Source organism: Macadamia integrifolia, chromosome 9 (genome assembly GCF_013358625.1).
Source record: "Macadamia integrifolia cultivar HAES 741 chromosome 9, SCU_Mint_v3, whole genome shotgun sequence".
Classification (NCBI taxonomy): Eukaryota; Viridiplantae; Streptophyta; class Magnoliopsida; order Proteales; family Proteaceae; genus Macadamia; species Macadamia integrifolia.
The window spans coordinates 36,936,986-36,964,405 of record NC_056565.1 but is presented as its reverse complement, the minus strand read 5'-3'; the positions used below and the strand labels follow the sequence as shown (position 1 = coordinate 36,964,405).

General features: G+C 38.1%; 2 protein-coding genes across 4 annotated transcripts in view; one reads left to right on the top strand and one right to left on the bottom strand.

Moving 5' to 3' along the window:
• Positions 1-839, bottom strand: part of LOC122088259 (wound-induced basic protein-like) — an 8,189-nt gene extending 7,350 nt beyond the window's left edge. Inside the window, exon 1 of the mRNA XM_042657457.1 lies at positions 606-839. Within this exon, the coding sequence (XP_042513391.1) occupies positions 606-676 (71 nt within the window). The 5' untranslated portion in view covers positions 677-839. The remainder of the gene's footprint in view (positions 1-605) is intronic.
• Positions 840-11,147: 10,308 nt separating this feature from the next.
• LOC122088400 (ethylene-responsive transcription factor-like protein At4g13040) overlaps positions 11,148-27,420 on the top strand; it is a 31,811-nt gene continuing 15,538 nt past the window's right edge. Inside the window, exons 1-5 of one of the 3 annotated variants that reach the window (XM_042657667.1) lie at positions 11,148-11,415; positions 11,820-11,913; positions 13,076-13,135; positions 13,415-13,545; positions 17,633-17,687. In XM_042657667.1, coding sequence (XP_042513601.1) covers positions 13,093-13,135; positions 13,415-13,545; positions 17,633-17,687 — 229 coding nt within the window. In that variant the 5' untranslated portion in view covers positions 11,148-11,415; positions 11,820-11,913; positions 13,076-13,092. Of the gene's footprint in view, positions 11,416-11,453; positions 11,717-11,819; positions 11,914-13,075; positions 13,136-13,414; positions 13,546-17,632; positions 17,688-27,420 lie in introns of those variants that run through there. The other 2 variants (XM_042657666.1, XM_042657665.1) reach the window with 2 other exon arrangements.

The following is a 27,420-nucleotide window of genomic DNA, read 5'->3' as shown; positions in this document are numbered from 1 at the left end:
GAATCATTTTTTGCCCCTCTATCCAAGCTGCTCCAACTCCAACAAGATTAAAAAACCAAAGACACCGTAATCTAATCCCAAACCAAGCAAGTAGATTCACAACATAAACCAGTCTAGACCACATGGCAATGTCAAAAGACCAGTTCTAGAACAAATTCAGGTGTCCGGATGCCAGGCAACCTAAAATAAACTTTACACCCTGAACACGCCCTTTGATCCTATTCCATGAAACATTTATTCCGAAACCCATCAGATAACTCATTCATGACCATTAATAATCATATAAATCTACTTTCAGTGAGATGTTCAATAAAAACGAAAGATACAAGACGTTCCAAGACTAGATAGTGTTTATGAAACCTAATGAAACAAAAGGTCAAGTCCATAAACCAAAAAATCAAAACAGCCAAACTACAACATCTGTAACCTTGTAAGACCATTAGAATAAGGTGATTGAATATGGAGATGGCAACATATAAGTCCTACTTATAAACAAATTAACCGTAATCTGAATAAAGGGAAAACAAAACAGGAACTGTTCATCAGATTCAAACAACAGAGCTTAGATACAAAATTTAAAGAAAGATGGAAAGAATCAAAAGTACCTCTTATCAGCTGCCCCGCCTTTCTGGCTGAGGAAGGATCGGAAGAGGGGTGAGTTTACGTCGTAAATCATTGTAGTGACGAAGAGTGATAAGCACTAGGCGTCAAGAACACTAGCTTCAAAAAACCCTAGTTTCGTAAGATATTGCTGTGGCGTCCTTCTTCTTTAGAAGGCCAGTGGATAGCGGCAAATGTACATTTATAGGGTATACGTTAATGAGAATTCTGTTCTTTTGAAAATATTCTCCTATCTCTTCTAATAAAAGCCAGAAAGGACGCCCTAGTGCCCTACCGTGCTGCACCCTTCAGGAATTCATGGGCCAGCTCTATTTGGGCTAAACTTGACCCACAGAAGAAGCCCATATTAAAATTTCACGACAAATAATGGTTTCTTGCACATTGATTCTTTTGGTAGAAGGGGATTATCATCTCCGAGTGGAGAGCATATAATCGTAAGATTACAAGCCTCCAACAATCATGGAAGGAAAATAGGTCAAATTTTGATACATATCACCGACAAAGATTTCCTAGCTAGGGAGTTAGTTATCGTGTTAATCTCCCTAAGAACATTAGATGATGTGTGAGTTATATATGTATAAAATTCTTTGACTATCCGTTTCTACAATCAATCTTGTAAATTGTTTGACGAAAGTTCCAATAGGCCACTCCTGATTGCCAACATCTCTTATAAGAGGATGTTGCCAAACGAGGCTGATTTTGACTTCACGAGACATGGTCAACCCGAATGATCACTGATCACAACATCAAGGCCTTCGTTCCATTGGTCACGAACCCAAGCGGCATGCATGTTAATTTTGTAGAAAGAATGAGGAGGTACCCACACTTGATTTACCGGCTAAGACCTTGTAGGATTACCCATTGTACCATCAAATTTCATTTGTGTTTGAGCTTGCAAAAATTTTGGATGCCTTCTATGATGCCTCAATAACCTCCGCCAAAGTCTACCTTGTTGGAAAACTAGAGATCATTTCTTGCTTGCAATAAATACCACACTTTGAAGCTAGAACGATCTACACACTCCGATTGAATCTAATGCTATGCTAATTGAAAATGTTCCAACTTTGTATCCAATATTGCATTGTGATGTCCACTTCTATATTAGCTCATTGTAATAAAGAACAGCCAAACCAAACTCCTGCGAAGAGGTGGATCATATAATGCATTTATATCAAGTCATAAAATGCTATCGAATTGTTCTAGCCTAGTCAATGGTAATTCATTTTACCCTTTATAGATTCAAGTATATCCCCCCACCCCTCTCAAGCTAAACTAATAAAACAAAAGTGTCATTGAAAAAAATGTTGCAGGTAGTTTTCCTTCACCCAAATCGTGGAGTTCGAATGGTGTGCTGAGGGAATCGGGGATCAATCAAGGAACTATTGAGCCTAGATGGGCGTGCTTTTTCTTCACCCGGAAAAACTTTTCCCCTGAATGTTTATGTTCCAAAGACAAATTATCTTGTACATTTTGACCATTATTTGAAGCATGACAAAATTTACAATTGTACTGTACGTAATCATCAGTTACCGAATTAGGGACCTTTTATTATTATAACAATTTGTTGAAAATCTCTTCACCCTATAAAGTTTAGATGAAAATAGTTTTGCCAATCGTAACAGGGAACGATTATTCTCTGCAGTGAGTACAGCAGTGCGGTGAGCATCAGATGGTTGAGACAATTCGGGCACGCGCCCTAAGGTCATCTCCACCATCCAATGCTCACCGCACAGCCACACTCATTGCAGAGGATAATTATGCTCGTAACAACTCCTAGGTACATTAGTCATGAAGAACGTTGTTGGTTCTATAAGAAATTATTAGTTTGCTTTATGAAGAGGCTATCTATTACTATATAAGATGAGTGTAACTGAAATGTGGATGTTTGATATACATGAACTACGTATCATAATGATGAGATTATAAAATACGTTGAGTTTGCTCGGTGAACTAATTAAGAGTTGCAACTATAGATAAAATATGAGGGAAGATAATTGAGATGCTTCCAAAATGTCCGATGAAGATAATAATTGGCTAGTAAGGTGACAAAAAGGATAATAGATGACCAATGGTGATACGAGTGAAAGCAATGACGATAGGGGGATATAAAATACTTGCAAACTAACAATTGATATGGTTTAATTTAAAGTGATGAAATTGCAAGTCAAAAGTCATTGACACTAACCGCAATTAGTTGAGATAAGGCTAAGTTTCACTTTTCTAATGCTACTTTTCATGGTTTTATTTTATGCATAATTAGGATATGCCCTTTTATCCCTTTATATCCTTCAAAATGTAGTGATAATTTGTTGTTAAATGCATCATTTTTTTTTTTTCACAGGTACATAATTTTTATTTTATTATTATTATTTGTCATTACAAAGTCCCTTATATCTTGTTACCATCAATGGTAAGGTCTTCTATTGCTTTCCAAATCTTCAACTGAACTGATCCATTTTCTAATATAACCATAATGGGTAAGCTATAATGATGATGGGAAATAATTTGATGATGCCATCCTCTGATCGACTATAATAATATAACCCTTTCAAAATAGGGTTTTCCTTACCTTCGCCTTAATGATTGTTAAACTACTTAAATAGTCTCTCGGTTCTACCAAAAAAAAAAAAAGCAGTCTCCCGGGAGTTTGAACACCTCAAATGGGATTTTGGGCATTGGAGACCCCTACAAAATAGGATAATAAATAAAAAAAGAATTAAGACACATTTGAGTCTTTGACCATTGGAGACCCACACAAAATGGGGTAATAAATCAAATAAGAATTAGCATTACGTGTGGTTGGATTATAATGTCATAGAAGTTGACATGACTTTTTCATTTTGGGTATTTTTGTTAACTGAAATTTTTTGCGGGTAATTTTGTAAAGAGAAACCCAAAAGTGGGGTAATCATGTTATTTTCATTTCTTTTTTTTTTTTTTTTTTTTTAATCAATGGGGTGGTTGTTAATGATAGGTTGGAAGATTTTCTCTCCCTTATCTCTTGCTGTCCTCTTTGTAAAAGTGATAAAGAATCAAGTTGGTATTTATTATTGTCTTAGTTAATCGAATAGGGTCTTGATCCATTTCATATATGTGTCGTCAATGTGGGGCAATATAGATCCGTTAAGATTAGAAATCCTAGTTGATCAGATCTCTATAAATAAGAGGTCGGTTTAACAAGAGAACATAACTTTTGACCTAATATCAAAAACTCTCTCTCTCTCTCTCTCTCTCTCTCTCTCTCTCTCTCTCTCTCTCTCCTCTATTGTTATTCTTGGATTTGGAGGGTGGAACTTTGCCTAACAAAATCGTCGTCTCTGACTATTCGTGAAAAACGATGGGTACGACAACCATTCTACTACATGGAAAATGTCATTGAAGTAATTCTACAACCCAGATATGTTGTCTTTCTACAAACTTAGACGTATATGATCTGTTGGGCCTCTTGGGTTACAGACAGAACTCCTGCATGCTCTCTTTTGCTTGATTTGATTATTTCATTATCTATTGAACCTATGATTTTGAAAGTTGATACAGTTCATCTTCTCTCTATTGCTGCTATACATTTTATTATATTTGAATCTTAAAAAATGATTGTTTTTGGAAAGTCAACCCTTTTACCTGTTCATATGGTTCAATTCATTCATAAAAATTCAAACTGAAAGCAAACCATTAAGCATTTGACACCCTCGTTCCAAACATGTAAATGGACATAAATGAGGCAATCTCAATAATTCCCTCTAATTGATAAGGTCTGCATTAGTCGCATATATCTCATATAATCCCATATATATATATATATATATATACAACATCAATGCGTTTTAAAATCATCTCATTAAAGAACCCTTCAGCCTGGTTCAAAATCAATGCATTTTAAAACTAGGTTCAAGTATATAGGTATTAGCCTAGCCAATTTGGTCCATTACTAGCACTAATAGAACATAATATAATATATATATATATATATATATATAATTTTCCCATATTTAATGGAAAAAAGTCGAAGTCTCCTCAAATTCTAGTAATTCTACCAAAAATCTCCCCCGCATAACCAATCAAAGCATGAAAGTGGAAACAGAGTTGATAGATGGAGGACCGGTCGAACTGGAGCGAAAGCTTGCAGAGAAACATCAAGCGATTGTTGAAAAAGAGTCCATTTGAACCGATCTAGATGAAAGGGTTGTGGCTGTTCAACCTGACCCAACCAAAGAAAATCGAATAGTAATAAGTGAGACATCTTAATGATTAAGCATCCGAGCTTACTAATACATAACTCCTAGTCTCCTACTCACTTTTGATTATCCTTTATTAGTAACCTTGGGGATCTGTTGTCCAAATTCATGTTTAATTTTCTTAATTTTTTTGAAAAAGAAACAATTTCTTTATATGACATGGCATCATAAACCATAGTCGGGTACAAGCTTAGATCCTCTGCATGTATGTTCATCTAATGTATACTTCATGTATCACCACCTCTCCCTTTTCTTTTCATAAATACTCCTCTCCACCGTTTTTATGACAATAAGTGAAACATGTGTTGACACATGAAGTGCAAGTTCACCTGAACGTCCATGCAAGGATCTCAACTCATGGGATATCACCATGTAATAAGATGACCAGTGAACATTGACTCATTCCCACCATGCATGATTGCCATGTGGTAGAAATCGATGGTGGTCTCCCACTTTCAACAAAAGAATAAATATATGATTGCCTCCCTCACCCCACACACGTGATTTTACCAAACCAAGAATTAGTGTTACTCTTTTATAAATTTTTAATGAATATCAATGAACGGAGGTTGGGCACGCCACTAGTTTTTTTGAAGCTAGCGGCTCAACCAAAGAGAGGGTTGAGAGGGAAGGGCATGGGAATCATTTCAAAGGGGAGGGACTGAAAATGACGCTGACTAGACACCCAACAAAGTGCCAAACTTTTTCCATAATCAATATATTCAACAAAGTTCAAGAGAATACAACAGACCCCTCAAGGAAGGAAGAAAGTAAAAAAAATGAAACAGAAGAAACAATACTACAACGCAACCTCAAGCTATGACGCCCCCTTGAGAGGAAGGGAAAGTGGAGTGGGGTGGGGAGTGGGGAGTGGGGAGTGGGGAGGGGGGGGGTGGACAAGGGACATACCCCAAGACTGAAAAATAAGGCTTTTTGGGACAACACCCACCAAGTTAGCTATCTTGCTCCTAATTTCAAAAACAAATAGCTTCCCAAATTTGGGACTTTGATCTAGACTTGTTAGCCCATTTCCTAGATTTCTTTCTTTCCACACATACTGAATAGCAGTACAAAATGACAATTTACCAACCATATTGCACCCGGATTTCCTTTGAAGACTGTCTTAACCCTTTCCCACAACAAAGTCAATTCATCAAGTCACTCATTTGCATTTTCTCAATCTTGAAGGCTTTGTTTGGTTGCAAGGAGAATTCAAATTTTGATGCAAAGTGAAACTTTTTTCCTAGGAGAAATAAATTTAGATGTTTGATTGCAAGAGAAATATATTTTACAAGTGAAAAAAATTTTACTTATACATTAAAATTTCCCCTTTTATTTCCCGACCAGAATAGGAAGAAAAATTAAACCCTACTCCCACTCTCTCTCTCTCTCTCTCTCTCTCTCGCAACTCTTACCCTGCTCGTGACTTTCCTTCTTAACAAGAGGTTTGCTTGCAACTAGGTTGTCCGTTCTCTTCCTTAGGAGAAAAATTTGGAATCTCAAATTCTCAGGTTTGATTCTTTCTTCATTTTGTTCCGTTTGAATCAAAATATGATCAATATTAGTATTATTGGATATGGAGAAATGATTTATTCTCATGCAATTCAAATGGATTTTGGATCTGAAGTTATTTTTGTAACACATTGATTGAGTTATACGTGAGTATTAGTCTTGTTCGTCAAGTGTTTGATGGAATATGTCAATGAGATTTGATTTCTTAAAATGGCTTGATTATGCTATTGTCCTGTGGGCTAGATTATTATTTTACTTCAAAAACTCTTTGGTATGATATTGTCCTGGGTCTTTTACTGCAGACTTATAGTGATTGCATTTTTTTGGTTGCTTTGTCGAAAATGGTAGTTGTCATTATACTCATTTCAATTTGAGATTTATATCCGTTGATTGGGGCAAGCAAAGTCTTCGGAGCTGGTAGTATGTTGTGTTGATTGAACATGTTGTAAGATGGTATGCTCTTATATGGCCTGTTCAAAACCCACTAAATTGTAGGTGATTTTTAAAGCTTATTTAGCCGTTTTAGTCTTTTATTTGTTGAATTCTTTCTTTCTACATTTAATTCCTTTAATCTGATTGTCATGTACCTTCCTGTATGGGTTTCCACTCTTTTTTTTTTTGAAAATGAAATCTATAAGGCACTGTGGCTTCTGCACTCAGATATAGGGAGGGTGAAATGATCATCCCGACCACCCTCACGAGAGATGGAAATTATGTTCTTGTTGATGCTTTTGTGTATACTCCCATTGGTCATCGTATTGGTGCAGGTGTCACACTCCCTTGTAGGGAACCTTCTACTTAATAAAAATTAAAATTTAACTCAGGGAGGGATTGATATGTTGTCAGCCACGTATTTTTAGCTTTCATGACTCACATTAAATCATTAGATGTACAGAGTAAAGTACTTTACCAAGTGTATGGGAGATCCACATGATCAAAGTGGAAAGAAAAATGTCAGGGAGGAGAGAGTCTCAAGGATTGTAAAACTTGTAATCAGTCGATATGTATCGATACCATGAATTTAGGGGATGATATCAGTATCGGTATCTGTCAATTTGGATCACCATGCATCTGTCAATTTTTCCCTTGCTTTTTTAAAAAGTACAATTATTTTACTGTTTTACCCTTGAAATGATAAAGGTAACCAATCCAGATCGGTCTTAGCCGATATCTATACGATACCAATACTTTAAACCATGGTCGATATTGATACCAATGTGATTGATACGTATCGATTATATCAATATTTCCAGATCGTAAAATTGTCTGAAAATTCGTTGTCTCGATATTTTTTGGATTTGAAATGGTTTGATGCAATTCACCGATATCATATCGGTATTGACTATTGACTAAGACTGATACGACCATCTATATCATATACCAAAACCTTCCCGGTATGTCCATAATTTTTCTATTATATTAATGGGATAAAAAAGTTGGAAAGGCAACATTGTTTCACACCTAGATACAGAGGGCGTAAAACAACCGCCTTACACAGCGGTTGTTCAATTAAACCACTTTTTGTCTCAGACCAACAAATAACATGATCCTCCTCATCAGTAGCTTGGCCACAAGGGCTATGAAGAACAGGTTATAATTTACATTCACAACATTAACCATGATATTGATATTCTATCTTATATTCAGTAATTATTGAAGTTTTTTATTTTCATAGAAGAAAAAAAAAAACCGCTTCACCCATTATGAAAGATGAAAATCCTACCTCTATTGATGCTTTCACATATCCTCACGTAGTAAGTTCGGGAACGGTAATAATATGGAAATGAATACGTACGACAATTAAACGGGCTATACATTAATAATACTTTTCAAAAATTTGGCATAATAAAGTACGCATGACAATGATATGAGACGTGTTTAATACGGTTGCTATGTAAAAATTCGAGTAAAAAAATACGGGTATATTTTGGTAATCATAATGAACTAAAATTGACTGTTTATAACTAAATTCTAATATCTCACGCTTTCATTCCACCTAAATCCAATATTGGGAATCATTTCTCAAAATGTGTTATTTATTTATTATTATTTTTTAACGTCTAATATTAATTAAGTTTAACCATGTCTATCATAGCAAATGTTGATAGGTAATCCATCAGCCACCTTCTATCATAGTAAATAATAATATATTTATCAAAACAATAATAATAATAGCATGTGCATAATCATTTAACAAATTAGAATATCATCATTGATATTATTTTAACAAAAAAGAAAATCCACAACAACCCTACTGATGATGCAGATCTAAATTCTAAAACCAGAATTAGATCACATATAGGCCCATTTAGATATTCAATAATTCAACTGTAATAACCAACAACAGATCCCTAATTAAGGTAAGATTTTAAATTGGGTGGAAAATTGTAATTAAGTAGACTTAATAAGCTAAGAGGGTGGACACATATGATATTTAATTAATAGCTTTAAGACAAGATTGGAGTGAAGTTAAATAAATAGTATAAGGTAATAAAGGAGAGAGGAAGGGGTAATATTGAAAGAGGGATTGAAACTAATAAAATAAGAAAGGGAGAAGTGTGTCATCCACTTTTTTCTCAAAATCGAAAAACCTACAGAAAGAAAGAAGTGTCGTTTTGACTTTTAGTGTTGAGTTTGTTTGTTTTTTTTTTTCTCCTAAAGTAAACGTATTAATAAGTATAAAATGTATTTTGAGTGTTTTATTCGTATAGAATATGAATATTTATAGAATACACATATAATACAGATTTTTTGGATTGATACGTCAAATTACGATGTTTTGATTAAAACATTTGAATATGAAAAAAATATATATATTATACATGAATTTATTAACTATGTATCCTCATAGCAGCCATGCTGCCTTTCTGGGAAGCTCTCCCCAAATTAATAAATAAATTTTTTGAAGTGCTGTTTGGATAGTTTAAGGTGGTGAATTTGAAAAGAAAGCAATGCTGAATACTGCTGTGCTGGTATTGGCGTCGAGGTTTGCGGGGAACGTTATGGCGTTATATGGCTGGCTACCGACCCATCCAATCATCGCTTCGTCGGTGCTTTGTGGTTTTGGAGTTTCCATTCTTTGTTAAAGACCAACCAACTAAAGTCTACTAGTAGTCTTACCACCGCTTCTTCCATCCTTAGCCTTAAGACTTTTCAAGATCCCCTCAGCTATCTCCTCATCTCAATGGCAATAATACCCTTGTGTTCTACAAGACTTATCTGGTGTTGGGTTTAACCGGTCAAAAGACAACTAAAGGCTTGTGTTTGCTATCTAATTTTTTTGGTCATCTTTGTTAGCATTGCAGTTGTGGCTTTGTTTATTTTGTTCTAATTTTTACTTTTCTATGGATCAAGTTTCCTCATATCCACTATGAATGGAAATCCTTTAATCGCAGGGACAATCTGCTCGAGAGGGGGAAGGGGCATGCACGGGGTCTCCTTCGTTGGATTCATTGTGCGATTTAAGACAATTTTGTCTTTATATATATATATATATATATATATTTACTCATATAACATTGTAACAATAGATGGTGACATTTTTTAATAACACAAGATAAATATAAGCCATCATTTTTTTATTTAAATTATCTATTCCCACTCAAAATTGGGAGAGTGCACACAATAATACCAAGAGTATCGTTATACATGGACATGAGATATGTGTCAGTACAAAATGATGTATTTGATTGAATTAGACTCTAAAATTTGGCATGTGGTTAATCTAGACCATATCTTTTCTATCCAATGATCGAAATGGACATATCATTTGTCATGTGACATTTGGAAAAGTGGAAGTGTTTCCTATGGGCAGTATGGTTCCTACACGTGCGTTAGACCTCCACCTCCCCCTCTCCCTCCCCCAAACACAGAAATCTTTTTCCCTCTGAAAAAATAACAAACTTTTGTGTTGATAATAATTGACCTTTCCCCTTTAAGTTTAATCAAACCTTATTGGATTAATGTTATTATAGAAAAATCGATTAATTGGATTAGTACTATTTTGTTGGCTTTATAATGGACAAGGACCATATCAAAACTATACCGCAACTATGCATAAAGCAATACCTAACTAATATGGTACCCAAACTGCTTTTTCTAATTAAACTCAATACAATTGGTCATTGATTAGATAAATATATAGAATAGTTCATTAATTAAATAAATATATTCAAGCGGCTAGTACTTATTATTGATCCATCCTGTACAAGGAAAACATGTTTTACTCAAGTGCCATGTAAATTATCACTGATTGGTAACAAATGATGAATATGGATGAGATTTTCGTACGAGAATATTTTTCGTTCAGGTTGATCCACACATATGGAAATCACTGTAGAGTTGGTTGTTGGATAAATTCCATCTGTGTGGATCAGTCTCGTACAAAGAGTGAATTTGTACGAGGATTTGATCTGCTCTTGCAAATGATATATATGATTGAAAAAAAGCTGGGCATGCCACCGGGTGGCCCAATCAGAGCAGCTTTTCCAACTTATACAATATCAATATACCAAAAAAAAAATTTTTTTTTTGAATGCTTCTAATTGTGACATGATTGGCTTGAATAGGAAAGGGAACTCAATAATGGAAAGTCGGAAACAAACAAACAAGCAAGCAAACACAAGGTCAAGGTCAGGGGTATTTTAGTAAAAAAATTATGCAAAGACATCTTATCTGACTTGCCAATTTAAAAGACCAAAGAGGGTATTTCTGATATTCAGTATAGACTTCTACCTAAAACAAAAAAATATTCAATATAGTCTTAAATACATAAAATTATACGTTCCCCATCCCCACTTCAACCCCATCCGTGCTTCTCTCTCTCCTTTGAACACCACCACCACCACCTTCCACAATGAAGAACAAAAGGTGGTAGATGCATAAACCACCACCACCTCCTTGTATCCATTCTCTCATGACTCACAACCCTCACGGCCTCCCTCACTACTTTCTCTTTCGGATTCCTCCATCTCTCCCTGATTTCCTCCTAAAATTCCGATTTATCCCACCTTGTACGCCACCAACCTTGGTCTTCTCCGTCTTTCTGGTATGAAAAACCCGCTACTGTGGCTTAGAATGGGTGGTTTTGCTTGCTTGCTTCAGCTTCTGAACGTTTGACTCAATGCTATTTTTCTTTGGGTGATCTTGGTACTCTGTGTTGAGTTTGTTGGTTGGTTGGTTACGGGTACTTGGGGTGGTGGGTTGGTGATAGGCAGCATGTCTCATGTGGGTCTATGGGTTTCAATTGATTTCTCTGTTCTGGGTTTGTGGATGTGTTAAACTGTTCTTCTTTTGCAGAGTTGGGTCAGTTTTAGCTTCTTTGCTTACCCGTCGTAGGTGGTTGGTCGGTGGGTTGACTCGTAATTTGAGGAAAATTGGGAATTCTTTCAGATGATGGTTGAGTCTACGTATCGCTTCTTCTAATTCCAGATAGTATTTTTGGTGTTTCAGGTCTTCAAGGAGTTGTTCTTTTAACTTGTTTGTGCCGTAAAAAAGCGCCCATGCTATCCTCTCTTGACTCTTTGATTTCTTGGTGGGGGTTAAGGTCCTGTCATTCTGTACGCTCTTCGTAAAAGATAAAATTATGTATTCTTATGGATCGAGTGTTTAAGCCTTGTCGTCGAATCTAAGAGTACAATTGGGTTTCAGCAGGAACTTGTTGGACTTGATAATTGAATTTTTTGTTTGGTGGGTTTTGGGACATTAAATTACCTTGGAAAAGGGAAAACTCTGTATGCTTGAGTGTGGAAACTAGCCATCATAAAGACCCAATTTCTGTCATCCTTTTTAACCCCTTAAGATGATCTTTTGGTTCGCAGGAGTTCATGCTGGGTGTCTGTATTTATTTTTTTTTTTTTTTCTTTGGGGGTGGGGGTGGGGGTGGGGGTGGTGTGGGTGGGTGGGAGTGGAGTGGTGCTGAACGTTGAGTTTTGTTGAACTATGTTGTCTGTACTGGCTGCATATGAATACCATGGAATCTATACAAATTTGGCCATGTTATAGCATTTACAGAAAGATGCCTTTCTGAACCTCTATACATTATTCTTTTACATAATACTGATAGTGAAATGTGTTGTGTCATGGTTCACCCATATCTCGTTTACTACTCAAGCTCATGAAACTTCCCAGACAAGTTGGTTTGGGCATGGTTTTCGTTTTCTATCTTTGGAACATCTACCTAGATCCCCCTTAAAAGAGATTGATGGTGTTACAACCATTTGGCCCTTTGTAGACTCATTGTGTGTTTGTATCACTTGATGGTTTTCCTGTACTCAATGTCCCTTCTGTTCTTTTCTCTGTTTTTAAGTTCTGTGACCTTGAAATCATGATTTTGTTCGATTTAAAATTTTGAAAGGTATTTGCAGCAATGAGGCATACTTCTAAAATGTTTAACTAGTAGAGTTGGTTATAAATCATTTGGTATATTGATCCCTGTTGTAACACCTAGCATGAACTGGGTAGCTTCACTCATATCAAGATTGTATTTTCTCAGTTGGGGCAGTGTTTTCTGTCCACGAGAGGCCTCTGTGCCCACATACAGGGGTGTGCACCCCCAGGAGGGGCACAGTGGTCATTGCGTGCCCCCTGTGTCTGTGGTGCAGGGGCCTCTCATGGACAGGAAACTTGGTCCCTTGCTCAGTTTTATGATTCACTGTTTTGGCATTGATTTTTGCGATCATCAACTGAACCATTGTCTGTTTTATTAGGAAGAGCAGAACCAACCATGGTGAGCATAAGGAGACGCAGACTCCTAGGATTTTCTACTGGTATACTCAATTTGAATCATTAATATATTCCCTAATAACTGAAAATTTTAATATCAGATGATAGAGGACAGTTGTCAGATTTGACCCCTTGAAGGAGGTGGTCTTATTGTAGGCCGGCCTCTGGGGTCTCCCATATTAGATTCTGCGTTCTAGCATCTTTGATACTATATCTTCACACAAACTTGTAATACACTACAAATATGCTGATTTCTGAGATTATTTCATCAAAGTCTACATTATGCTTGAATCAGTATATCACCAGTTTGTTAGAATTTGCAGGGATATGTCCTTTTATGGTTGAGCTTCCTAAGTCTAGTGAGAATGGAAATTATTCTGAAAATGCTATCAAGAACGCCAGAACAGTTGATGTGCATCAAATGCCTTCAGAGGATGTCAGCAAGCCAAAGGAGGTAAGCCTGGATCTCACCTGTCCTAGTTCTATTTATTTCCTTCTAGATTTGGTTGTTCCACACTGATTCATTTTGTCCCCCAAATAGACATTCTTTGTTTGGTTCGAAATGCTCATAAAGCGGTACTGTCTTGTTTTAAGGGCTTTACAAATGCAATTGTCTATTGGTCTGGTCTTGAGTGTCAACTATCTTAAACCCACAACCCCTGAAACTTGTTAATGTAGTTTAGTGTTATGGAAATAGAGGCCCTTGATAAATCTGAGAACTCAGATTTTCCATGCTGTTGTCTCTTTGGAGGGAACCAAATGGTACATAAGTCAAATATGGTAAAGGGCCAATGGTTATCATATTTATTCTTTATAACCCTGTACGAATTCTTGGCTCTATAATTCGTTTCAAGGCATCTTTTTTCACGTATGTTTCTAGTTTCATGAGTGAATGCATAATATATGGTAATGTGCTTTAGTTGTTTACCATGTGCATTGTCAGAGGACCATTTTAGCAAAGGTGGTTGTGTTCAGATTTGATTAGATCTGGACATGACCAGTGCAACGACCTACTATGGTACAAAGAATTCCTATTTTAGCTGCTAAGTTGCTTCTTAGCTCCGTCGGTTGAATGGTTGCGCAAGGATGGCCAACTATTTTTGTGGGTCCTTGGCCAAGAATGAAATTATTTCCCATAGATCATTGCTCTGCATCTATTGCCTTAGCCATCCATCTGTTCCAGTTTATGAAACAACTAAATTTCACTGATTGTCTGGTCTTCGGTCCATCTGACTATATTAGTGTGGATTGGATCATTGGGTTTGAGTTGACAAGATATTTAGATTTCCTACCTGAGAGATTAGAATTTTTCCCTATCGTAGCTAAGTTTGACTAGATATTTCCAGTCGCCAGATCCACTTTGTGTCCTTGTAGTACACTTGAGCTTTAATGTGCCATAGGCATTAAGTACAAAATGAATGCCATCAATGCTCTTTGGATGCACACTAGAAAGAAGAGTTAATTGCAATTTTTCTAATGTAGAAAATTCCAGTGGAACCTATTTTTCACTGGTTCTCTCTTAAGTCCTTCATTTAACACATTGCGTAATTGGTAATGTATTCCTTCATTTTCCCTTAGACTGTCAAATTCAAAATTGCCACCTTTCTTGAGTTTAACATTCAACGATAACGTGTTCTGAAGAGTATTCTTACTGTCAGCACAGGTACATCAGAGATTAAGTCATGATCAAGTTTTATGGTCTTGTGAAAGGGGTTGTTTGTCCTTGATTTTAAGCACTCAGCTGTTCGCTTGTTCTGCTGTCTTCTTTGAACTTTCCTTCGAAACCAGTGCAATTTAAGTATGTCAAAGAATTTGATTCCTTCATAACCATTCTCTGAGTTGATTAGTTAAAAATAGTTTCCTCTTCCAATCCCAGGGGCCAGGCATGAAACCATAACAATGGTTTTGTGTAAATCCAAGTACAATTGCTGCTAACTGTTGCTATCAATAATTACACTATTGTACATCTTGAACAAGGACCTATTTTTTCGGCATTTTGTTGAGCTACTCTCTTCCCATATACTTGCTATGGTTCATAATGCAATTTATTGATTAAGAGTGCACCAAAATCAAATAATACGTTTAGCCACTAAATTGCGTTCTCTTGGGGTCAATTGCCTTACCCTTAATTGCCTCACTACAGATATGTTTCACCTAACCTTGCTGTTGGAAACAGCCAATAAGGCAGACCCAAGATTCTATTATTTATTAGTCATTTCTTAGGTGATGTGACTTCTATATATGGACATTGATTTTCCTGTCTTAAGAAAATATGAAACTTGATGCAAATAAGATATGGAATATTTTATTATCTTCTTGAATGAAGTTGTGTAGGGTAGGCAATTTCTGGCTTGGCTGTAGCTTCAGCTTAGACCTATGTCTGATCTTTTGTGCCAGGAGAATCATTTGAAACATAATATGGAAGTAACATACATTGCATGATATATAGGTAGTAAGTAAATTTGTCAATCTAAACCTGACACATCTAAATTATGTTTAACATGAGTTAAGCATGTGCTATTTTATATATATATATATATATATATATACATTCGTGTGTGTATATATAAAGGATTTACCCAGTGCAAGATGTTCCCACCAATGTGGGGTCCATAGTTGTCACAGCGTCTAGGCGACCGAAGGAGGTGGAGAGGGTCCAAAAACAAAGCGACACCAACAGGGCGCTGTGGGCGCTTGGACACCTAAGCGACGCCTTGACAACTATGGCAGGGTCTGAGGAGCTCATATGCCCACCAGTAGATAATCCACAATCAGCAAGAAGTCATAGCTTTATAGTGCCGACCCTATTGCCCTTCCCGTATATCCCAATACAGACTACCTCCCCAAAGTTCTAGTGCCCACCTCCAGTGAATAGAGAATCGGAAAATGAGAATAAGAGTGCATGGGCTGTTCAGGTATTGGTAGTCAAAGATGCTGCTAGATTAGCTTATGGTTTCCCTGACTTCTAGTAGGACTGAAGGTAAAGTTTGTATTGTAGCATAAATCTTTCAATGAATCGGTAGGGACATTCGGTGATACCGAACCCCCACTTCGTGGAGATGCTGTCTCCTGACTTGAACCTAGGACCACTTGGTCACAATTGACCAACCTTACCATTGAAAATGTATTGTATAAAGCAATACATTGCTATAGTGGTTCTGGAAAATTTCTCTCTGATAAGCCCAGCTGTCTGGCCTGGCCTGTACTTTGGGTTGGGCTGGGTCTCACTTCCTACCCCAAAGTTCCTGACCAGGGCCAGCCTGAACTCTCTGATAAGATGTTCAAAGTGAGGTCTAACTTTCAAGTATGATTGGAGTTTCTTGTATTATCTCCCGGTTCTAATTCTCATGGTCAATAGGAATTTGAACCTCCACATCAAATTATGGCGTTTTAATTCTAATGGAACATGGGGATTATAAGGTAGGGGAATCAATAGCTGATGTTAAACTTCATATTACCTTTCTGAGAGGCCACTTACAGCTGATGTGAGTTTTAGCTCCCACAATCTAAGCAGATAGTGAACACACACACTCTCTCTCTCTCTCTCTCTCTCTCGCTGTAGACATAGACACCAGAGTAATTGCTGCATTGATATTTTTGGTGTCAGTATTTGTGTCCACTTGTGTTGGTTGGACATAGCTGCAGCTCCTATCTGGAAGTGTTTGCAGATGCATATAAATGTAAATGTTGGACTTCAAAACTTACTCTTGTTTGGTTGGTTTGGACATCTCTTGCGTGTTTACCGTTGCCATGATGAATGTATCTGTTAGTGTGAGCTGTCTACATAAGACCCTATTTGTCCTTGAGATATTAGATAGTTGTCTGTAGAGAATGTTTCTCTAGTGTCACTGCCTGGATGCAGCAGGATTATGGGTTATGCACATATTACTTTATTTGAATGTAATGGTTTTTATAAATGGTGATGTGCCACCATATTTAGCGGGATGTGTGATGTTTCTTTGATACTTTGGATTGTTCTCTTGCTGCATGTACGTTCTATTGATTGGTTTCTTAATGAAGCATATTGGCTGGCATGTAGTACCAAAATGTAGAATATTGTGGGTGGGTAGTGGGTACATTATGTCTTTCTGACACTTTAGGCCGTCCCGGGAGCTACCGCTTCCATGACAAGTCGCTTCTCCCCTTCTCCACTCTCTCTGGCAGAGAAAGCTCTTCGAGCTTATTGGTGAGCTTACGCTTACTCTCTGCCTCTTTGATTGGTAGGCGGGCGGGCTAAGCCCCCTACTTAAGATTAAAAAAAATGGGTAATTGGATTATGTCGTGACACTTTGGTTGGGCCGACTATTAGATTTCACAATACCTCTACTTTATGAATTTATATTCTCTCTATTTGGAAGTGCAAGCCATAGGTTTTGATAGACATACCTGTTTTTATGAATGAAACAACTTGAGACTATATTTTAAGTTTTTCCATTTCTTTGAATTTCATGTGTATTCAGGCATATTATATTGCTTCTTTTTGAGTTTAGACTTCTATCAGTATGATCTAGTCATTAATATTGTATTTATATGCCTTCCAGATAAATGTATCCGGTTCTGGCTTGTTAAAAGAGGATCAACATCAACAATTTTCAGGTTTGTCTTTTAGATGAATATAGATTAGTTAATGTTGTTAGTTGAATTTAAAATCTTCTCAGTCCCATAATTATTTACTCCTCGGGGTTGGACAGGATGGCTTATGTCTCCTCCATGCTCCTTAATGATGAGTGGGCTCCTCCTCCCTTCCCCCTTCTCTAAAGAGCATCTGGACCTCTCTTCTCCCAAGCTATAGAGAAAGGGAGGATTCCATTCTTTGGAACCCTTCTCCTACCAAGATGTTCAGCTTCTCCTCTGCCTAGAATTTTGGTACGACTAAAGCCCATCCTGCCCTTTGGTGCAAAGTCCTCTAGTTCAAAGGCCACATCCCCGGCCACAGTTTCACAGCCTGGTGGGCTCTCACCAACTGCCTTCCTACTTAGTCTTTCCTCATCCACCGTTACATTCAAGTCCCCTCGCTTGCTGTCTCTGTTGGAGAGGAACCGAGGATGTTGATCATATGTTTTTTTCTTATACTTTCTCCTCCACCATTTGGAAGAAAGTTCTCTCTTGTTGTTGGCCCTCTAGTAGAGAGTTCTCCCTCTTAGTAGGGAATGACTTTGGATTGATATGACATTTCATAGCTCCACATTTGTGATACCTCAGTAAGCTCGCCTTTTGTGCCACCATCAACCACCTTTGGATGAAGAGGAACCTTCGTAGATGGACGTCCAGGTCCCGCACTTTTGATGGGATTTGGAAATCCTTCTCTTTTGAGGTTTCCACCAAAATTGCAAACCTCCCGCTCCGCACTGTCCCCAGATTCCCCTAGAAATAGGCTTATTGTTGATTCTTGGAATCTTCCATCTTTTATTCTCCCCGCTCCCCTTGAGGGATTGTAACTATTAGTGCTTGTCTTATTTTTTTGATCGGGCTTCTCCCTTTGGCTGGCCGTGTGCTCCCCCCCCTTTCCCCTTGTATATTGTTCTTCTTGGGTTAATATATATTTTATTCATCCAAAAAAAAAAAATCTCTTGATAACTGAGGAGTAAAAGGGAAGATTTTTTTTTGGGGGGGTATAATAAGAAGAGAGAAACATTTAAGCAAATTTACATCCACCTCCCCTCGCATTTGCCTTTATTATATCGTCCGCCCTTGAGTTTCGTTTATTACATTTAAACCCACCAAACCTAACACCGTGAGACTAGTGTTAATTTTGAAATTGAAAAAGACATAATTATCCTCTCAGATATACCCAACTTTAAATACCTATTATGCCCTTTGACACATTTTATATAACAAAATCCTAAATTCCCACCCAACCAAAATAGAATACTGTTGAGTAGGTAGGTGGAGGAGCTTTAGTTTCCATCAAAGTGAAGAATACCAAGCGGCATCACAGAGATAATTCAAAGAATCCAATTTTGACAGTATAAGAATTTTTAAATGAAAAAAAGTACCCAATTTATCCGGCATGCAACAAGTTGAAATCTTGAATGGAGAATGAGTCTCAACTAGTATGCTTACTGATTTAATGAATATTTTCAGATAACAAAAAATCTAGAATATTCGCTGGTTGTAGGGTTTTACATGATGGCCTGGGTTTACCTCTCGGCTTCTCGCTGCTCTCTTCTCAAATCTCATCGATGCCCTAGTTTCCGATTCTGACATGGGGGCTCAGCTCGAAAGTTCCTTTTTCTTAGGTGCCATCGTCAATTCTTCACAGGCGACTTTGTTGAGATTCAGGTGCTTATATAATCGTCAATCTCATCTCTCAGAATCCTTTCAACTCTCCGATCACCAATCCAAATCCAAACAACCTATTCTCCTATTCTCATCGATTGTAGCCGATTCCAAGGATAAAATGTCTGGGTCGCTACTCCATTTCACTAGAATCCACAGATAGAGAAGGGAATCCAAAAGGCAGATTTGAGGTCAAGTTTAACAATCATTATGCGGGGCTGTTACCTACACGTTTCAATCTGGTTTGCATTCAAGTTGGTTATAAGGGTGAAATTGTTCATATTTGTATGTAAACGATGGCATTATCTCATCTTACGAGCTGAGCCCCATGATGGTTTTCTGGTTTCCTGTATGTTGATAGTAGCCCAGATGCAGGGGAGATTTAGGGCATCACTATCACCTGAGAGAAAAAATTGGGGATAAAGCACAAATAAAAGAGAAAGGAAGATTAAGGCATCATCACAGATATATTAGGGAATCACCACAACCCTTTCGTCGTCGTAGAAGGAAGAGATTTCAGTAACCTTTTCTCGTCGGAGAAGAGCGAAGCCATTGGAAGTGGATTCTCTTATTCGTTGGTAGGTTGAAGAAAATGGGAAGGGTTTTGTGGGTATTAATTAAAATACGGCTCAACTTAACGGATTAGACCTCAAACCAGTCTCACGAGGTTAGTTTGGTGGGTTTAAATGTAATAAACAAAACTCGAGAGGGGACAACGTAATAAATGCAAACGCGAGGGGTGGTGGATGTAAATTTCCTAAACATTTAATATCTTTTTCTCCTTTTTTTTTGGGATTTTTTTGGCAATAATAAGAAAACAATTGTGTTTCCTCCTTGGTCCTAGGTAGCTCGATTATATGTAGGGATTAAAAATACAAGTCTAATGATATTTCAAGTTTATAACTATTGTTTTTTACTTTACGAAGATGTAAAGTTGAAATAAAATATTTAAAAATGTTTTGACTTGTCTAATATGACAAAGGCCCTCTTTATTTATAATAAGATATAAGGGTTACATCTACCATAAGGATGAGTTATAGGTGAGTCACAGTCCTATATACATTGTACCTAGACCCTTCAACACTCTCCCTCAAGTTGGTGCATATATATCATGCATACCGAACTTGCTGAGGAGAGGATGAAAAACCTTACAATAGAAGCCTTCAGTGAACACATCAACTAACTAATTCTTTGAGATCACAAACGGAATACAAATGGAACCTTGTTCTAGCTTCTCCTTGATGAAATGCTGGTTGATCTCAATATGCTTTATCCGGTCATGCTGAACTGAGTTATAAGCGATATTGATGGCAGTCTTATTGTCATAGTATAGCCACATAGGACCAACAATAGCTATCTTAAGATCACTGAGTGAACCTTGAGCCAAACAAGCTCGCAAGATCCTTGATCCATAGCACGGTATTCAGCCTCAGCACTGGACCTTAAGCCCACAGGTTGTTTCTTACTTCTCCAGGTAACAAGGTTACCACCTCGGAAAGTGCAATAACCATAAGTAGAGCATCAATTGTCAACATAACCTGCCCAATCAGCATCAGTAACGGCCTCGAGTTTGGTATTATTATTATTCGAAAACAAGAGTCCCTTTCCAGAAGCAGATTTCAAGTATCTCAGGATATAATATGCTGCTTCGAGGTGAGTAGACAGTGGAGCATGGAGGAATCGACTCACAATCCCTACGACAATATGCAATGTCAGGACGGGTGTGAGAAAGATAAATCAGCTTGCCAACGAGTATCTGGTACCTTTCTTGATTAACTGGATCATTACCATCACTGCTAAGATGATGATTAGCCTCAATAGGAGAGTCTTCAAGTTTACATTTGAGCATTCGGTCTCACTAAGAAGGTCCAAGACATTTCTTTTGTGAGATAATGATGCCTTGTCAGACTGAACAACTTCAATACCTAAGAAGTAGTTGAGAGGCCCCAGATCATTAATTTCGAACTTTGATGCAAGTTTAGCTTTGATCTTCAGCATCATCATTTCCTATGATCACTGTATAGTCCACATAAACTATAAGGGAAGTAATTTATTATCACTATATTTGACAAACAATGTGTCATCGGCCTGACTTTGCTTGTAACCAAATTGCAGCATAACTTTGAGGAATTGACCAAACCAAACCCATGGATACTGTTTTAGACCATAGAGAGATTTCTGTAACTGGCATACTTTCCCGGTAGTAGATGACTCAAAACCCAATGGGATGTCCATATAGACTTCTTCCAAATCACCATTTAGGAAGGCATTTTTCACATCTAAATGTCCATTGGAGCGAAGATCTCTTAGTATCTATACCATAGGTCCTAGTGAAGCCCTTGGCAACTAATTTGGCCTCGTACCTCTCAATAGTGCCATCTGCCCTGGTCTTTACAATATAGACCCATTTACAACCCACAAGCTTCTTTCCCTTTGGAATAAGGACAAGCTCCCAAGTACCATTTTCCTGAAGGGCCTTCATCTCCTCCACTATGACATCTTTACACTTAGGATCAGCCATAGCATCTTTCCAACCTTGTGGAATAGAAACAAGGGACAAGGTGGAAATAAAGGCTTGGTAGGACGGAGAAAGGGACTCATAGGAAACAAAGTTTGAAATAGGATACTTAGTACATATACTAACTCCTTTCCTAATAGCAATGAGAATATCAGTAAAATTAATATGAGTGGTAGGATCTATATTACCTGAGACATAGAAGGTGGGTCAAGGAGAGAAATGGGCCTGAAGGATGCTCAAACATAGCATTCACCTCCTCAAGAGATGACTGATAATAGGGTTCAAACTCATAGAAAGTGACATCCATGATAATAAAGAGCTGGTGAGTGGGGGAATGATAGCATTTGTAGCCCTTATGGGAAGAGGAGTAGTATAGGAAGATGCAATGGAAGGTTCGGGGATCAAGCTTATACCGTTCAAGGGTTGAGTTGTGGGCATAATAGACACAACCGAAGACCCGAGTGGGATATGGGAGGTAAGGGAGGGATCCGGGAGATGGCTAACAGGGGTTTTGAAATCCAGAACACTGGGGGGAACCCTGTTATTGAGATAGGCAGTAGTAAGGATTGCGTCCCCCCAATAAGAGTTTAGAACATTCATGATAAACATAAGGGAGCAAGTGACGTCTAGAAGGTGACGATTCTTCCCCTTAAGAATACCATTTTGTTCCGGAGTGCGGACACAAGAGGTCTGAAAAACATTACCTTGACTATCAAGGTACCGGCAAAGACTAGCATTTATATATTTTTTCCCATTTTCACTAAATAGGATCCCAACCTTTGGCATCAAACTAGGTCTAGATCATGGTGAGGAAAATCGAGAAGCATTGAAATGCCACTGATTTATGAAGAAAAAGAAAGACCCAAGTTAAGTGGGTGCAATTGTCGATAAAAGAAATAAACCACCGGTCCATCACGAATGACAACATGGGATGGACCCCACACATCAGAATGCATAACAAAAAAATGATGCTCACTTTTATTGAAAGAAGTAGAATAAGATGTTCTATTGTATTTGGAAGGTTCACAAGTTTCGCAATTAGAAGTGTTAGGGTTATAATGCTTTATTCACTGTGGGATTAATAAATGTAAAGTACGAAAAGAAGGATGACCAAGGGGTTGATGCTATTGGTGCACTTGTTGAAGGACACTATCAGCCAGAAGAGTGTGAGAAGAAAGAGGGGTTGGCACTGTAGTGGGTACTGCTTCCAGATAGTACAACCCGTCTCGTAACTTACCATAACCAATCATTGTGCTTATCAACAAAATCTTAAAAAAAGCAATGGGTGGAGTAAAATGAGACACAAAAATTGAATGCAACAGTAAGACGGTAATAGCACAAAGATTAGAAATTTGAAGAACAAAAGATAAAGAAATAGTAGGGGACCATTGGACAAATCCTTTACCAGAAATGGCAGACAAGGAGTCATTGGCAACTCGGACTTTATCCTAACTAGAGCTAGGGAGGTAGGAACATTACAAGTCTGATGAGCTAGTCATATGCTCAGGTTGGTGGAATCAAGGGGCCAAGAGTGACTAGAAGGAGAACTAACATGGAAAATACCTGACTGAGCGAGATGAGAGGCAAGTGCAGGGGTTGGGGTCCCTAGTTGGGACATTATGGTCTGTAGAGCTTATAGCTGATCCGAGGAGAAAGGATCAGATGAAGACGAGTTTGGTAGTGGAGGACCAGCATCAGCAGTCTTACAGAGGTGAGCCTGGGGCTGGGTAGAGCTTTGTTTCCCACCACGACCCCCTCCTTTTGGAAGACTATGCAGCTTCCAACACATCTCCCTAGTGTGATGATGTTTTCTACAGTAATCACATTTAACTGGTTCTCTGGTGGGTGTGGTAGACAAAGAGGCATCAAGAGTGGAGACCAAAGCAGAATGGGGAGGAGTCACTGTTGGCATCATAACAGAATGGCAGTGGTCCTCATGCTGAAGGAGATTGTAGGCCTAGAGTAATGTGGGAAACATGTCACAACCAAGGACCTAAACACAGATTGGATTATATTCCGGATTGAGACCAGTAAGAAAGTCATATACACGTTCCATTTCTCGTTCATCCTAGAAAGTTGTAATATCAGGAGCACAAGCCATAGGCACAGTGCTAAATTCGAGTTGCTGACAAAGAGAGTTCAAAGTGGCATTGTTAGCAGACAGAGAAAGATCTTTTTGAGACGTCTCACGCACCTGGCAATGCAGTTCATAAATTTGTGCATAATTTCTAGTCTGGGCATAGGTCTGTTTCACAACCTCTAGGGTTCCTGAGTAGAGTTCATTAGAACAAGCTAGAGCTGATAGTAGGCTTTATAGAATTAAGCAGAGAGGACATTACCAGTGCATCATGGGCCAACCAGTTGTTAAGAGAAGAACCTTCAGATGGTCGAGGCGTGCCACCATTCAAATATCCTGAAAAATGATAACCCCGTATGGCCAGTAGGCAGGCAGGTGACCAGGGAGGGTAATTAGACCCATTCAGCTTCAATAGACCTAGTTAGAGAGTGGGATGATGGACAAAAGTCCCAACACAAGGAAACTCACTACTCTTAGAGCTGACCATGATAGTGCTTTATTCACCCTCGGTAATAGAGTCGGAGAAGAGGTCAAGGAAGATGGTCGTAGAGAACCAATCAGATCAAGGTCAAATGCTATCAGAGTATAGGATCAAGCAATAGTAATAGTTGAGTAGTTCTAGCAGCAGAGCTGCAAAGATGAGAGCAGCAGTGGTTGTGTGTGGAGGCTTGAGTAAAGATGCATGAACAGGGAAGCTCGATTAGGTGGCGGTAGTGCATGAGCAAGGAGACACGATCAGGTGGCGGTGACGGAACATATCAATAGGTCCAGGCAATCAGACGCGATGCATGGTTCAGTCAACTATGCTTGACTAGGGAGACCAGAGCCCCAAGAGGGTATGGAGAGAGCCTTATAGGAAGTCACGGAAAAGAAAAGCTATTTAAGTTCTTTGGCTCTGATACCAAGTTGGAATAAGATATTAAAGAATGATTTGGCTTGTCTAATATGACAGAGCCCCCCCCCCCTTTATTTATAATAAGGGATTAGGGTTACATTTAGCATAAGGATGAGTCACAGGTGAGTCACAATCCTAGATACATTGTACCTAGACACTTTAACATGTAACAATATCAAAGCATTAATAACCAACAACAGTGGAGAAGAAGAATTGAGAGGAAGAAGAGGAAGAGAGGTTAAGTGAGAGAAGAGAACAATAGAACTTTGCCCACGGTTGAGTTGTGAACAACTTACTCAAACCGTGGGCTTAGTAATGTATTTATATAACTAAAATCACTCAACAACCGACTTAACATAACCATGCCATCCAGTACCCAAAATACCCTTCTCTAACTAATCACTAACGAGGACTAACAACATAACACAAAACCTATGGCTGACAGAATTGGGACTACACTTAACATTGCCACTCAAGCTGGAGTATGACATCACCCATGCCCAGCTTGGAACACCCTTGTAGAAAAACATTATAAAATAGTGCTTTGGTAAGAAAATCCTTAAGTTGACTATTGGAGTTGACAAATGGAGTGGAGATCTACTTCTTCATCTTTTCATCCTGAACAAAATGACAATATACTTTAATAATCTTCATCCTCTCCTGAAAAAATGGATTATTAGCAATGTAAATGGCCGCTTCATCAGCTTGTTGTTATAATAACTAAGCTCCTAAACAAAGAACTAAAGCCACGTCATCTCAGTTGGAATGTGAGCCATAGCTCGATACTTAGCTTCAACGCTCGAACGAGCTACAATTGTTTCTTACTCCACGTAACATGGTAACATCCAAAGAAGGTAAAATATTTGTAGTAGACCGTTGATCACCATTAGCCCCAGCCTAATCAGCATAAAAGTAACCAACAATTCTAATGTGACCACAATGAGGATAAATAAGGCCTTTCCCCGGAGCACTCTTAAGGTATCTCAATATACTACAAGCTACCTTCCAATGAACTTGCTTAGGTGTCTGCATTAACTGAATAATCACACCAACAACAAAGGAGACATCAGGTTGTTTAACGGTAAGATATAAAAGTTTACCATAAAGTCTTCAATACTGACGTTTATCTTCAAATTCCTTGTCATTAGATGCTCCAAACTTTATATGAGGGTCCATAGGAGTATTTATAGGCGCAGAGTGCGTCCAAGTCTTTCATCTGAAAGTGTTATTGTAAGTAAGTCTCAACCTGTGAATCCTAAACAGATTATTACCAAAAACAATGATGCCAATATAAATGACTATTAAAATAACTTTAGAGTCTTGACGTCGAACAAAAACTGAGTGATTTGAATAACACAGAAAAACCATATGTAGCAACAATTTTGCTAACTTTATCAACCACATGGTGGGGACTGTTTCAAACCATAAATGATTTTGTGCAACCTACAAAATTTACTAGTGTCATTTCCTTGAGCAATATATCCAAGAGGTTGTTCTATATAGACCTTTTGCTACAAGTTACCATACAAAAAACATTCTTGATGTCAAACTGGTAAAGGGGCCAATCAAGATTTGTTGGATAGGGTAATGACTTGTGTCAAATATGACACTAGCCCTCTTTATTTATAACAATGGAGAAAAAAGTTCTAGAGAATTGCAAAGACTATTAACCCCTTAGGGTCCGTTTGGCAACTGACACTTTCCCTTAAACACATTATTACAACACTCCCTCAAGTTGATGCATAGATATCACGTATGCCCAACTTGTAGATAATTGGATCAAACATCTTACTATTAAAACCTTTAGTAAATACATCAGCCGGTTGTTCACTATTGTGAACAAAAGGCACAGTGATAAGATTCATAACCAACTTCTCTTTGATGAAGTGTTGATCGATCTCCACATGCTTGGTTCAATCATACTGGATAGGGTTGTGAGCAATGCTAATGGCAGATTTTCTGTCACAAAAGAGCTTTATAGGAAGGGTGGTAGGGACAGTCAAATCTGTGAGAAGACTATGAAGCCATAGGAGCTCACAAATGTCATATGCCATAGCACGGAACTCTGTTTTGGCACTTGAATGGGTAACCACGGCTTGCTTATTCCTTTGCCATGTAACAAGGTTATCACCAATAAAGGTACAATAACCAGTGGTAAACCTGCGATCATCAGGGGAACCTGCCCAATCAGCGTCTGTGAGGGCCTCTCCACCTAAAGGTGATCATGAGGAGAAAAAAGAATGCCACGTCCTGGGGCATATTTCATGTACCGGAGAATACGTAGCACAACTTCCATGTGAGTCGAGTAGGGATCATGCATGTACTGACTAAACAGGTTGACGGCAAACGTTACGTCAGGGGTGTACAAGAAAGATAGATCAAGAGCTCCACTAATCTCTGATATCTCCCCTTATCCACAAGATCACCTTTTTTGGTACTCAGGTGACCATTAGCTTCCATAGGAGTGTCTGTTGGCTTACAACCTAACATGTCTGTCTCTAAAAAGAAGATAAGCACATACATCCGTTAAGACAAGTAGATCCCACGAGAAGACTTGGTA